General features: G+C 42.8%; 1 protein-coding gene and 1 pseudogene across 1 annotated transcript in view; one reads left to right on the top strand and one right to left on the bottom strand.

Annotated features, from left to right (window-relative positions):
- Positions 1-14529, bottom strand: part of TMEM50B (transmembrane protein 50B) — a 42532-nt gene that overhangs the window by 6262 nt on the left and 21741 nt on the right. Inside the window, exons 3-5 of the mRNA XM_020892615.2 lie at positions 12482-12594; positions 11116-11183; positions 1401-1493 (exon numbers count right to left, since the gene is read on the bottom strand). Of these exons, the coding sequence (XP_020748274.1) occupies positions 1401-1493; positions 11116-11183; positions 12482-12594 (274 nt within the window). The remainder of the gene's footprint in view (positions 1-1400; positions 1494-11115; positions 11184-12481; positions 12595-14529) is intronic.
- Positions 5934-7890, top strand: LOC110136758 (mitochondrial ribosome-associated GTPase 2 pseudogene; annotated as a pseudogene).

Genomic DNA, 14529 nt, shown 5'->3' on the forward strand with positions numbered 1-14529 from the left:
TCAATATGTACTGGATCTTTAAAGATTAAGATACAACCACTAAAGGGAATTCCCTGGTAGTCCAGTGGTTAGGATTCTGCACTTTGACTGGTGGGGGAACGAAGATCGCACATGCTACATGGTACAGCCCAACAACTGCAAGCGCCATGGTATTTTTATTTATTTATTTGTTTTTCATAGTATTTTTAATAAACTAAAATAACACATTTTAGATATATGTGGTGAGTGGTATTATTTAAACATTAGTCAACCACTCACCTCTTATACCTATTTATTTTGCACAAAATGAAAGATGAAGGTATTACAAAATCTAATACTGATCAACCTATGATACTTAAGGGATCCTATCATGATATTAAAAGGTCAGCTGGGGGTCAGGACAAGCAGATGTGACAGTTAAGCAGAGTGACAAAGAGATTCCAAAGACAGAGGCATCAGAAGATGAGTAAAGTGTTATCTGAAACTGATGCTGTCTTTGGAGTGAAGGGAGAGAGCCAGTGAAAGGTTCTTCTGACGCTTCCTGGAGTACAGGGTACAACTGCGTCCCGCTTTTCAAAACCTCTCACAACCTCCCTGATGAAAAGCTGTGGGGACTGAAACAGTCCCAAGACTCAGAATGATGTACTAAGAGCTCACTCCACGGCATCAACCGTTTCTACATGAAGGCTACACACATCTTCAATCTTGCACTTAAAAGACTCCCCTTGTACCTATGAATGAAAAATTAGAGACTGGAGTTGGAGAGGAGATGTATCAGTGGACAGAAAGATACAGTGTCCATAACACCTTATCTTGAAATCCTTGGGGCCAGACATGTTTTAGAACTCAGAATTTTTCAGATTTAAGGATGATAACACAGGGCATAATATGGCATAGCACCCGAAACTGGGTTTGGACCAGTATCCCACAACCAAATGCAACCATATTCCCATAATAAAACATTTGAATGCTTATTAAAGTGAATAAAGATAATAATGAGCCCCAGGTAAGTTTAGGTCAGGTTTTGCTGCCAAGCCAGTTATAAAATTCTTGACCTTCAGCACTCTGTGGGTTTTCGAGTTGTATATAAGAGGCTGTAGCCCTGTGCAGCTTTTAAGACCACAATCCTCAGTAAAAGGCCTCTAGTGTAGCTGCCTGGGGAAAGAAAGGAATGAGAACCTCGAGAGACGGCTGAGAGTTACCTGGTTTTGTCAGTGGCTTGGATTTCCCAGTGGGCCTACCCTACTGCACTCAATGACCCCACAGGGAAGCTATATTAAACAATTTATATCTTTACACAGAGTCTTAGCTTGAAGCTGAGTAATTACACTAAATTTTACTCCATGGGGAGATAACAGACTAAGCCACATAGAAAAAACATATCTGGTCTCCTATGAAAGAAAAGAAAAATAAATACTTACTCTGGGTAACATAGGCACCAAAGAGAATCCACATAGAAGCAATCAGTGACCCAAACATCAACATGAAACCAATGAAGAGCCAAACTCGAGCACCTGTGTGAAAAACCGACTTAGGACTTTGCTCATTTCTGCAGCTCTATGTCTCAGGAATACATAACACTAGAACGCATAACTTAATATACACTATGCCTATCAAAGACAGTCACATATTTATATACACCTGCTTTAACAATTAACTGAATGAAGATTTTAAAAAATAAACTAAAACAGGTAAAGCAATACTTGTAAAGAGAAAAAGGGTAAGCTGTCGTTCTACTGGCTAAAAAAACTTAACAGCTGAGTAAATTAAAGTAGGCAGGCTTCATAAGTCATTACTTGACTAAACTGATTAATTGAACCCTAAGTGAAAAGTTATCCTGTTATATATTATCAAAGTAATTGTTCTATTAGAAGTAACATTTATTTCAGACAGCCATTACCATACAGGAATGAGAGATTGCAAATGAATAAGGACCATATGTCCCCTCTTCATCAGTATTAATATCATGTTACTACTCAATATGATACTAACAGCAGCCATATATCAGTCTGTCTTATGGCTGAGGCAGCAACTTGTGCCACGTATCCTTGAAAAGTTCAAGGACAAAAGCATCTCTTCAATCCCTCACTATGTAGAATTTTTGAATTTATACAACACAGAATCTCAATACAGTGATCACGTGAGTAGATTCAACACACTTTTAGGAAAGCAAGTTATCATCTGTGCCAGACCCTGATCACAGGTATACTGACAACCTGTCACCCTGTGGAAGGGGAATGAAGCTCCACTGGAATGAAAATAAAACCCAAGCCGATTTCCATAATAGCTAAACTTGCTTTCATTGCAGATATTCTGTTACTAAGTGAACAGAAATTCATATATTTTGGACACCAGATAAGCAGGAAGCTCAAAGCTCAGCACGGCTGGAACAGCTGATATTTGGAAAAAACAGGTCTCTAGGTTATCTCAATTTTATTATAATATTAAGCAGATCTCCAGAAGTATACAGAAATGTTTAGCTTCTTGGAGAAAGACATCTTCCAAATTCAATCGCAGCTTTTTAAAAAAATAAATGAAAAGGAACTACCAAAATTCCTTGTAATTATTTTCCTTCATGTCCTTTATATGTGACCACACAAAACTCTTCTGATAGAACAAGAAAAAAAACTTCCCTTAAAAAATGAGTATGCTTTTGTTTAACAAAAAATAAAAAACTAATATTTTCCCTTTTTTACTTTGACTACAAGGAAGCTCAGAGTTAGGTTAATAAACAATTAATAAGAGTATCCATCTTGTCCCAGATTCTAAGCAATATCTCCTTTCTACCTGGTTCCTGTTCCTTTCTATTTAACATTCCCATTTGTTGTATATTTATTACTTTGATAACACTCTCCTGCAAATTACTCTGGGAATTAAATAGGATAAATTACAAATAAACTGTTAAAGTAGTGTGAAAGTGTAGCAATAACTGAGCATGCCTATAAGACAGTTTGCCCTTGTTTTTTGAAGTACTAGACAGAAGTTGCACTAAAGGCACCATGTATAAACTGAATGAACTTGAACTTAGTAGAGAATAACCATGGAATAAAATGTAATAGTCACTAAGAGTAAAAAGTACGGGCTTTGGAACCACAGAGACCCAAGATAAATGCAAGTTCTACCTTTAAGCTAAAAAGCTTTGGGTAAGTTACAGCACAATTTTCTATACAAAACAGATAATAGTAACATAATCCACAGCAATGTCTGTGGAATATATTTTTAATGATCAAATAAATAAATGTGTGCTCTATGCACAACATTTTCACTTGCTAATACATGCTCTTTTATTCTTCATTCTCACTCATTCCTGACATTACCTGCCAAAGCTGGGGCACAAGACATGCAAGTGAGAATACACACACAATGCACTTTTTAAAATACTTTTTATTTATTTTTATTTTTGGTTGTGCTGGGTCTTTGTTGCTCTGTGGGCTTTTTCCTAGTCGCAGCGAGAGGGGGCTACTCTCCAGTTGGGGGGTGGGGGCTTCTCATTGTGGTGGTTTGTCTTGTTGCAAAGCATGGGCTCTAGGGCGCACAGGCTTCAGTAGTTGTGGCTCCCAGGTTCTAGAGCACCAGCTCAATAGCTGCAGCTCACGGGCTTAGTTGCTCCATGGCATGTGGGATGTTCCCGGGTCAGGGATCGAACCTGCGTACCCTGCACGGGCAGTGGATTCTTTACCACGGAGCCACCAGGGAAGCCCCACAATGCACTTTTAACTTAGGTTTGTCTGTCATTTGTCACTACCCCCAGCCTCTCCAATTCTTCAAGGATCACAATGGAAGTGAAATTATAAAATCTGCATCAGCACTTAAAGCATCAGGTGCAGAAGGAAGCTTACTTGTCCCCCTGTAACTGGCTTAGTTCACTTAGCATCCTGTCCTCCAAGTTCATCCCTGTTATCACATACGGCAGGATTTCCTTCTTCCAGGCCCACGCCCTTTATGTGAGGGATCTAAGACAGTCAAGCTCACAGAAACAGCGAGTACAATAGCAGTTGCCAGGGACTGAGGAGGGAAAGTGGGAGTCATTCAGTGGCTACATGAGATTCTAGAAAGGGCAAAACTACAGGGACAGGAGGCAGATTAGCGGTGGCCAGGCAGGTGAAAGGGGATTGAACTTGCTGGAGTAACGGCAATATTCTATACTATGACTGTAGGTGTAGCTACACACTGTGTACATTTGTCAAAATTCAAATTGTACACCTTACACTGAACTTTATATTTCATATAAAATTATCCTCAATTATACTGAGTAAATGGTAACAGACAAGGACACCAAACGGTTCTCAACTGGACACAAGCATGACACAGTGGCTAAAAGCACAGGCTCTGAAATCAGCCTGTCCGTGTGCAAATCCTGGCCCCACCACTTACTTGCTTTCTGACTTGGACAAGTTACTTGAGCTCTCTGTGCCTTAGTTCCTTCATCTAAAATTGAGGACAAGATCACTTATCTCCAAGGACTACTGCAAAACTGACTGAGTTAATATGTGTAGAGAATTCAGGGTAGTCTATGGTACACACCAAGTATTCTACAAGAAGGGAATGGCAAACCACTTCAGTATTCTTGCCTTGACAATGCCATAAACAGTTTGAAAAGGCAGAAAGATATGACCCTGAAAGATGAACTCCCTAGGTCGGTAGGTACCCAAAATGCTACTGGAGATCAGTGGAGAAATAACTCCAGAAAGAATAAAGAGATGGAGCCAAAGCAAAAACAACACCCAGTTGTAGATGTGACTGGCAATGGAAGTAAAGTCCATTACTATAAAGAACAATATTGCAAAAAAAAAAAAGAACAATATTGCTTAGGAACATGGAATGTTAGGTCCATGAATCAAGGTATATTGCAAGTGGTCAAACAGCAGATGCCAAGAGTGAACACTGACATTTTAGGAATCAGTGAACTAAAATGGACAAATGGGCGAATTTATATCTACTACTGTGGGCAAGAATCGCTTGGAATAAATGGAGTAGCCCTCATAGTCAACAAAAGAGTCCAAAATGCAGTACTTGGGTACAATCTCAAAAACAAGAGAATGATCTCTGTTCATTTCCAAGGCAAAAAATTCAATATCACAGTAATCCAAGTCTATGCCCCGACCAGTAATGCTGAAGCTGAAGTTGGATGGTTCTATGAAGACCTACAAGACCTTCTAGAATTAACACCCAAAAAAGATATCCTTTTCATTATAGGGGACTGGAATGCAAAAGTAGGAAGTCAAGAGATACCTGGAGTAACAAGCAAATTGGGCCTTGGATTACAAAACGAAGCAGGGCAAAGTCTAACAGAGTTTTGCCAAGAGAACGCACTGGTCATAGCAAACACCCTCTTCCAACAACACAAGAGACAACTCTACACATGGACATCACCAGATGGTCAATAAAGAAATCTGACTGACTATATTCTTTGCAACCAAAGATGGAGAAGCTCTATACAGTCAGCAAAAACAAGACCAGAAGCTGACTGTGGCTCAGATCATGAACTCTTTATTGCCAAATTCAGACTGAAATTGAAGAAAGTAGGGAAAGCCACTAGACCATTCAGGTATGACCTAAATCAAATCCCTTATGATTACAGTGGAAGTGAGAAATCAATTCAAGGGATTAGATCTGATAGACAGAGTGCCTAAAGAACTATGGATGGAGGCTCATGACATTGTACAGGAGGCAGTATTCAAGACCATCCGCAAGAAAAAGAAATACAAAAAGGCAAAATGGTTGTCTGAGGAGACCTTACAAATAGCTGAGAAAAGAAGAGACACTAAAGGCAAAGGAGAAAAGGAGATATATACCCATTTGAATGCAGGGTTCCAAATAACAGCAAGGAGAGAAAAGAAAGCCTTCCTCAGAGATCAACGCAAAGAAATAGAGGAAAACAACAGAATGGAAAAGACTAGAGATCTCTTCAAGAAAATTATATACCAAGGGAACATTTCATGCAAGATGGGCACAATAAAGGACAGAAATGGTATAGACCTAATAGAAGCAGAAGATATTAAGAAGAGGAGGGAAGAATACATGGAAGAACTATACAAGAAAAGATCTTCGTGGGTAGCGTCCGGGTACTCCTGGGAGAGGGTAGGGGGCGGGCGTGGGACCGAGCACGCCCTCGAGTCCCCGGTACGGGCTGGCTGCTTCCGTTCAGCCCGCGTGGGCGCGCTCCGGCAGCCCGGAGACGCCCTCGGGCCGAGGTCCTCACGGGTGGTGTTCTGTACTTGCGGTGGCGCGGTCGTACAGAACAGTGTAAGCGTGAACACACGTGGTAAACAGTTCTGCAGAAGCAGCGTCCTGCTCTGAGGGCAGCTCGGGGCAGGCTGGACTTCCCAGACTCGTCCTGGTCGGGCACCCCGGTCCGTCTTGCTCGCCGGCCTGTCAGGAGGAGGCTTCCTTCTGTGGAGGACCCTTCTCGAGACACCAGCGGAAACAAGAAGACGCTTTTAAAATAGTTCTCAGGCAGATAGATTTTAGCAAAGGAAACGTTCAGAGTTAAGGAACACGATATTGATTCTTTAAAAATGACCCTTGCCTTGGTGCACTGGACGGTGGTCGCGTGTGTGTCCCGCATTTGAAGAACACTGCTGTGAATCACTGGTACAGCGAGGACACTATGTGACGTGGTTTGCCTTTTGTTAAGGAGTCATGATACCTTCGAGGCTTTTCTCAGCGAGACCCCAGGCGGTGTTGGAGGGTGTGGGGTGCTGGATGCTGGCAGCCTGCATGGTTCCTGGACCCAGCCGCCGCCTTCTGCTGCTCACTTCTCCCAGGCTGCTCTCAGTCAGCTGTGCAGACTGCAGCAAGCACCAGGAACCAACAGGAAGCAGCCACTCTCGGAGAAAAAACTGAAACGGCATTTTGTGGATCATCGCCGAGTGCTTGTCCGAGGGGGACACGGAGGCAATGGGGTGAGCTGCTTTCACAGCGAATCCCGGAAGGAGTTTGGAGGCCCTGACGGCGGTGATGGAGGCAACGGGGGCCATGTCATCCTGAGAGTTGACCAGCATGTCAAGTCTCTGTCCTCTGTCCTCTCGCGGTACCAGGGGTTTGACGGCGAGGATGGCGGCAGGAAGAACTGCTTTGGGCGGAATGGCTCTATCCTCTACATTCGGGTCCCCGTGGGCACTTTGGTGGAGGGAAATGAAGTCCTGGCTGACCTCTCGCGCCCAGGAGACGAGTTCATCGCAGCAGTGGGCGGGTCAGGGGGAAAGGGTAACCGCTTCTTCCTGGCTAACGACAACCATGCGCCCACGACTTGCACCCCCGGCCAGCCAGGCCAGGAGCGCATCCTCTTCCTAGAGCTCAAGACAGTGGCACACGCTGGACTGGTTGGATTCCCCAATGCAGGGAAGTCCTCGCTTCTCCGGGCCATTTCAAATGCAAGGCCTGCTGTGGCCTCCTACCCATTCACGACCCTGAACCCCCATGTGGGGATTGTTCACTATGAAGACCACCAGCAGATAGCAGTGGCTGACATCCCCGGCATCATCCGGGGTGCCCACCAAAACAGGGGCCTGGGCCTGGCCTTCCTCAGGCACGTCGAGCACTGCCCCTTCCTCTTGTTCCTGGTGGACCTCTTGGTGCCAGAGCCCTGGACTCAGCTGGACGACCTGAGCTATGAGCTGGAGCAATACGACGAAGGCCTGTCCAAGAGACCCTACGCCGTCGTGGCAAACAAGATCGACCTCCCGCAGGCCAGGGCCCGGCTGCCCCAGCTGCAGGCCCGCCTGGCCAGGAGGCCATCGCCCTGTCGGCGGCCACCGGGGAAGACCTGGAGGAGCTGCTGCTGCGTCTGAAGGAACTGCACGACCGCCACGTGGCCACCAAGCTGGAGCATGGCCGCCAGCCGCTGCGGTGGCAGCAGAGAAGGCGGCGCCCGGCAGGCCAGCTGTGACTGGAGATGAGGAAGGAACCCCAGGGCTCAGGAGGCCTTGGTGCAGGGGCCTTCCTGCCAACCTGGGGCTCCCAGCCAACACACCCCCTGCCCCGGGACAGGACCCCTTGGGCAGTGGACACTCCTGCCCCTGCCAGTCTGTCCCCAGTGCTTCCATGCCTGCCTGCGTGTGAGTGACGCGCTGCAATGGGCTCATCTGTGTTAATTGGCCCCTAATTATTAATAGCAGGGACTACATGGTAGCTGACGTCACCAGACGGGCACGTGGACAGGAGCCAGCGTCAGCAGCACTGACTCGTAGGTGGTGGCAGATGAGGCAGAGGTGGGCCTCTGATGCCACGGCTGTTGACACTCTTTCACAGGGATGCTCCGTCTGCTGCGTGAGGCAGGGGGCAGGGAAGCGTTTGCAGGTGCCCAGCTGTGAAGGAACAGGAACTCAGTGAGGGCGACGTCCGCCCTGTCATCCCAGACGGTGCTGTGCTCTGTGGAAGCTGAGCTTCACGACGGAATGCTCCCAATATCCGACCTGGGCCTCGTGGTGGGTTATTAACTGCGGTCTGCAGGCAGGGTGTCGGCAGCCTGAGCCCCAGGGTGGTCAGGGACAGGTCTGTATTTCTAGGTGTCACTGGGAGCTGTACCCACACCTCAGGGTCCCCCAACTGCAGATGCCCTAATGAAGACAAGCCCATGCATCGAGCAAGGTGGTCTTAAACTTCTGTTTCCCCCGCTAAAGTCTGATTCCCCTGACGTGTCCCTGAGAGGTGAGGGGGGGCAGGGGAACAGGCCCTCTGGGAGTTGGCCTCAGGTCTCAAGGCATCTGAGCCTCTGGATCACTCAGACCCGCGTTGCTTCTGCATGATGGGGGCTGGGCAGACCTCAAACAATAAGCCAGTGCCTCAGCTTTCAGGAGCAATTCCGTTTTGATCTGACATCAAATCTGCAACAAGAACAAGAGTTCTTTACCCGAAAAAAAAAAGATCTTCATGACCTCATGACCTAGATAACCATGATGGTGTGATCACTCACCCAGAGCCAGAAATCCTGTGTCAAGTGGGCTTTAGGAAGTATCACTATGAACAAAGCTAGCGGAGGTGATGGAATTCCAGTTGAGCTGTTTCAAATCCTAAAAGATGATGCTGTGAAAGTGCTGCACTCAGTATGCCAGCAAATTTGGATAACTCAGCAGTGGCCACAGGACTGGAAAAGGTCAGTTTTCATTCCAATCCCAAAGAAAGCCAATGCCAAAGAATGCTCAAACTACCACACAATTGTACTCATTTCACACACTAGCAAACTAATACTCAAAATTCTCCAAGCCAGGCTTCAACAGTACGTGAACCATGAACTTCCAGATGTCAAGCTGGCTTTAGAAAAGGCAGAGGAACCAGAGATCAAATTGCCAACATACACTGGATCATCGAGAAAGCAAGAGTTCCAGAAAAACATCTACTTCTGCTTTACTGACTACACCAAAGCCTTTGACTGTGTGGATCACAACAAACTGGTAAATTCTTCAAGAGATGGGACTATCCAACCACCTGACCTGCCTCCTGAGAAATCTGTATGCAGATCAGGAAGCAACAGTTAGAACTGGACATAGAAAAACAGACTGGTTCCAAATCGATAAAGGAGTATGTCAAGGCTGTATACTGTCACCCTGCTTGTTTAACTCATATTCAGAGTACATCATGCGAAATACTAGCTGAATGAAGCAAAAGCTGGAATCAAGACTACCAGGAAAAATATCAATAACCTCAGATACACATATGACAACACCGTTATGGCAGAAAGTGAAGAAGAACTAAAGAGCCTCTTGATAAAAGTCAAAGAGGAGAGTGAAAAAGTTGGCTTAAAGCTCAACATTCAGAAAACAAAGGTCATGGCATCTGGTCCCATCACTTCATGGCAAATAAATGGGGAAACAATGGAAACAGTGACAGATTTTATTTTCTTGGGCTGCAAAATCGCTGCAGATGGTGACTGCAGTCACGAAATTAAAAACACTTGCCCCTTGGAAGAAAAGCTATGACAAACCTAGACAGCATATTAAAAAGCAGAGACATTACTTTGCCAACAAAGGTCTGTCTAGTCAAAGCTATCATTTTTCCAGTAGTCATGTATGGATGTGAGAGCTGGACTATAAAGAAAGCTGAGTGCCGAAGATTTGATGCTTTTGAACGTGGTGTTGGAGAAGACAAGAGTCCCTTGGACGGCAAGGAGGTCCCGCCCGTCCATCCTGAAGGAAATGGGTCCTGAATGTTTCCTGGGAGGACTGATGCTGAAGCTGAAACTCCAATACTTTGCCACCTGATGCAAAGAGCTGACTCCCTGGAAAAGATCCTGATGCTAAGAAAGATTAAAGGCAGGAGGATAAGGATGAGATGGCTGGATGGCATCACTGACTCGATGGACATGGGTTTGAGCGAGCTCCTGGAGTTGGTGATGGGCAGCAGCCTGGGGTGCTGCAGTCCATGGGGTCGCAAAAGAGACGGACATGACTGAGCAACTGAACTGCACTGAATTCTACAAGTATTATTCCTAATCATCCTTCAAAATTCCTTTCCCACATGCTCCCAATTTCTGACTATAATTACAAGTTACCCTCCCTCATCCTTAAAGGTTGGAAACAGGATGTCTAGTCCTGTACTTTTCATATACAGCAAGAAAATTCCACTGGAAACAAACACCTGGATTCTAATAGAATGTGTTATAGTCTGAATAAAAGAAAAATACTATTGGATGACAAATCAAAAGATTTCAAACAAAAAAATGTGTATGTAGACAGCATGATTCTTCTACATACTTTCATTGTAGTCTATGGGTTGGTTATTCAGGTGATCAGAACTAAATGTGAAAAACACTGTAGCCCTAGGTTTGATCTCTTAGTGTGTCCGTACTCTGCTCTTAAATAATCACAATCAGCCATACTGTAAGTAATATTATTAGTCAACATTTGAGATAAGAATAAATCTATCATTAGTATAGGAAGAATAACCTGGAGTCAAGATCCACTGATTCTGAATAGTATATTTTATCTATATACTATGGGCAACATAACATGACAAAAGCCAGTAACTTCAACTTTCTTAAAGTTTTAAATAACAGAAACTTTTTTTAAAAGCAAAACTGGAAAAATCCTACATAATCATTACCATCCCTAAATAAAGACTCACCAGAGGCTTTGTTTTTCCTACTGATGAATCCCTCCTTCACCAGCACACAGTGACCGCTAAAAAGGGCCTTACCTGTCCTTCCTAAACAGCCGCTCTCGTAACTGTCACCTCTCACCTGAGCGTTGGACACAGCGTTTATCCTAGAGCAATACAAATCATCCAGTAAGCTTTCAGGCTGCTGAAACAGTCACAGATAATTAGAAGAAAATATCTTCTTCACAAGTCATTTAGAAGAGAAACATTTTCTAACTAAAGTTAACATCTGAATAACCCAAATGTATCTTTTAACTTAAATGTCCTAATGGATAGAAATATTACAGTAGTCTTACTTTACTAAAATACACCCAGAAAAGATTTTTAATTTTCAGGGATTACTATCACTTGTCTCCAGAGATTATGAAAGAGACTCCCGTTCTCTGATTTCCTTGCCTATTTTACATGAGTGACCCACTGTGTGTTATCCCATTTTAAGGCTCTCACTATAAACAAGAGCTCAAAAGTTTTTCTTTGTGTTAAAAGTCAAGTGACTTTCTCTCATTCATTTCTCAAATTCAGAGAACATGTGGTTTATGTATACTAAGTAGGCTCACTTTATTCAGCTTCTCTTTCCACTTTTGTCAGAGCAGGTTCATTTGTAATAGGAATTGTCTTTACTTAGCATCCTGAATGAATATAAGTAGGTCCATCTTCTACAAATTTAAACATTTTTAAAGCTCCTGACTACAATAAAATTATATAATCTTAATGTTCAACCTATTTTTTAAATTATTAAAAGACATCCATGAAAAACTTGTAAACTCTTAGAAGTGACAGAATGGCTAAACCTGAAAATGATTTAATAAAAAAGAAAAGCCATAGATTAATCTCTTAATTTAAGGTTAATCCTGTCCTCCCCCAAATACTGGCAAATACAGTCAAGTAATACATTTAAATAATACTCCATGGTAAAAGATGAATATATGAGAATATTCAAGGATTACTCCTGTCCTAAAAAATCTACATATGTACAAACTTGATTAAATCTAAAATGCCAATGATTTTTAAGATGCACCATTATTTTTCATGCTACCAAGGGAAAAAATTATGAATTATAAGATACCAATGACTATGAGAAGCATGCTGATATTCAGAGATGTTAAAATACAAAAAATATCTTAAGATCTATAAAACACAGTAATTTGTCAGTTAAACAAATATAAGATCTCGAAAATCACATGCTGAATCATTATAGAGGATAAAAAGATTATCTGACTAAATTCAACAGCTATTCTTGATTTTAAAAAATTTTAATAAAATGGGAATATAGATACACACACACATATATATATATATATCATGTTAAAGAATCAATTGAAATTATTCCAGATAGCATTAAACTTTTGAGAAAAAAAAAGTTTTTAGAAAAATAATCTTGAATTGAGAGTTACCTCATACTTACATGAAGAAAGCCAATGTGGAAAACACTCCACATGTGTGAAAGGCATGGTTCAGCTGTTCTGGCTTCGGATACACCACGGCTGCATCGATCATTATCCACCAACCAGTAAAAAACTTGAGGAGGAGAAAGAGCCACGTCGTTAAAACAGCACTCACACCAACACTGTGGCTTACCTGTTCCTTCACACCTCATGTTTTCTACGGACAACATACTTGAAACATACAGTGAAATATGTCTACTTTGAGTTTTAGATGCTGAAATATAAAAAATAAGAATCCCTTGTTTACTTCTTTGTAGTCTATGAGGTAAATCCAACTAATCAAATTGGTATAAGATTCTGATATTCTGCTCTCAGTGCAAGATGAAAAATTTATTATCTAGGAATGAATTATCTGCTTCTTTCACCATAAATTTATATACAACCATAAAATACACCATAAATGTACCATAAAATTATATACAACCAAAGCTCTCTTAACTAACCAGTTCCCTGATTACCTGGTTTCACTCCCTTGGATGTTTCAAGAGAACAGCATCGAAACATGTATATTATCTAGGGTGAAACAGATCACCAGCCCAGGTTGGATGCATGAGACAAGTGCTCGGGCCTGGTGCACTGGGAAGACCCAGAGGGATCGGGTGGAGAGGGAGGTGGGAGGGGGACCAGGATGGGGAATACATGTAAATCCATGGCTAATTCATTTCAATGTATGACAAAAACCACTGCAATGTTGTAAAGTAATTAGCCTCCAACTAATAAAAATAAATGGAAAAAATAAATAAATAAATAAATAAATAAAAAGATTTTTAAAAAAAAGCACTCAGACATTCCCTTTTAATGTGATCAAGTACTTTCGCTTCCACAAATGAGTCGCCATGTCTCCAAGAAAACATCTAAGCTTGCTATGATTTTAATTAATAGGCAATTTGATTAAATACTGTAAAACTGATTAAATATGAGTTTGCAAAATGTAAAGTTTCTATGTAAACTAGGCTGAATAGACAAAGTAGAAAAGTTACTAAGGAATTTCATAGGCAAATTAAGTACAGGAGAGATGACCATAGAGAGCAAGAAAAACTTAGAAACACCTAAAAGACTTCTGCATGCATACTGCTTCACAGTTATCTTTAGTTCTTGTCCTACTTATTTTTTTTTCTATTGGACTTCAGGTGTAGAACTATACACTGAAAAAGAGAAATTTACATTAAGTATAACAGGATCTTTCTGGTCCCAGCTCAAGGTGGTTGTGGTTTCAATGATCAGCTCCAGGAAAGGGAACGTAACTCCAGGCCTTGGAGGCACCAAAATACATTTAGCTTCAAAATGACAAGTTTTGTAACAAGAGTGTTCAGACAAAGAAAGTAATGTAAAACTTTATGATGGAGTATGCCAGTATCGTAAAGAAGCTCTTGAATGACGTGTAAAATACAGCAAGTATCTTATTTGGTGGGGGCAGGGAATGCTTGATTTCCATCACAAGACTGGCCATAATCTGATTTTTTTTGGGGGGGGGGCTGTGCCCTGTGGCTCCCCTAGTGGCTCAGAGGGTAAAGCGTCTGCCAGCAATGCAGGAGACTGAGGTTCGATCCCTGGGTCGGGAAGAGCCCCTGGAGAAGGAAATGGCAACCCACTCCAGTATTCTTGCCTGGAGACTCCCAGACAGGGGAGCCTGGCAGGCTACAGTCCATGGGTTCACAAAGAGTTGGACATGACTGAGCGACTTCACTTTCACTTTCATTGTGGCACATGGGATCTTAGCTCCCTGATGAGGGATCAAGCTCATGCCCCCTGCAGTGGAATCGTGGAGTCTGGACCACTGGCCCATCAGAGAAGTCCATGATTTAATTTTTTCTGAAGCTCAAAGATTAAGTACCAGGGGTGAGAAGGGACTCTCTATACCATTCTATTTTTGTCTGTATGTTTGATATTTTTAGTAAAAAGCATTTTTTTTTTTTAAATAAAAGGACTTCCCTGGTGATCCAGCAGTTAAGAATCTGCCTGCCGATGCAAGGATCACAGTTCAATCCCTGGTCCGTGAGGACCCCGC

This window comes from Odocoileus virginianus, chromosome 25 (genome assembly GCF_023699985.2).
Source record: "Odocoileus virginianus isolate 20LAN1187 ecotype Illinois chromosome 25, Ovbor_1.2, whole genome shotgun sequence".
NCBI lineage: Eukaryota > Metazoa > Chordata > Mammalia > Artiodactyla > Cervidae > Odocoileus > Odocoileus virginianus.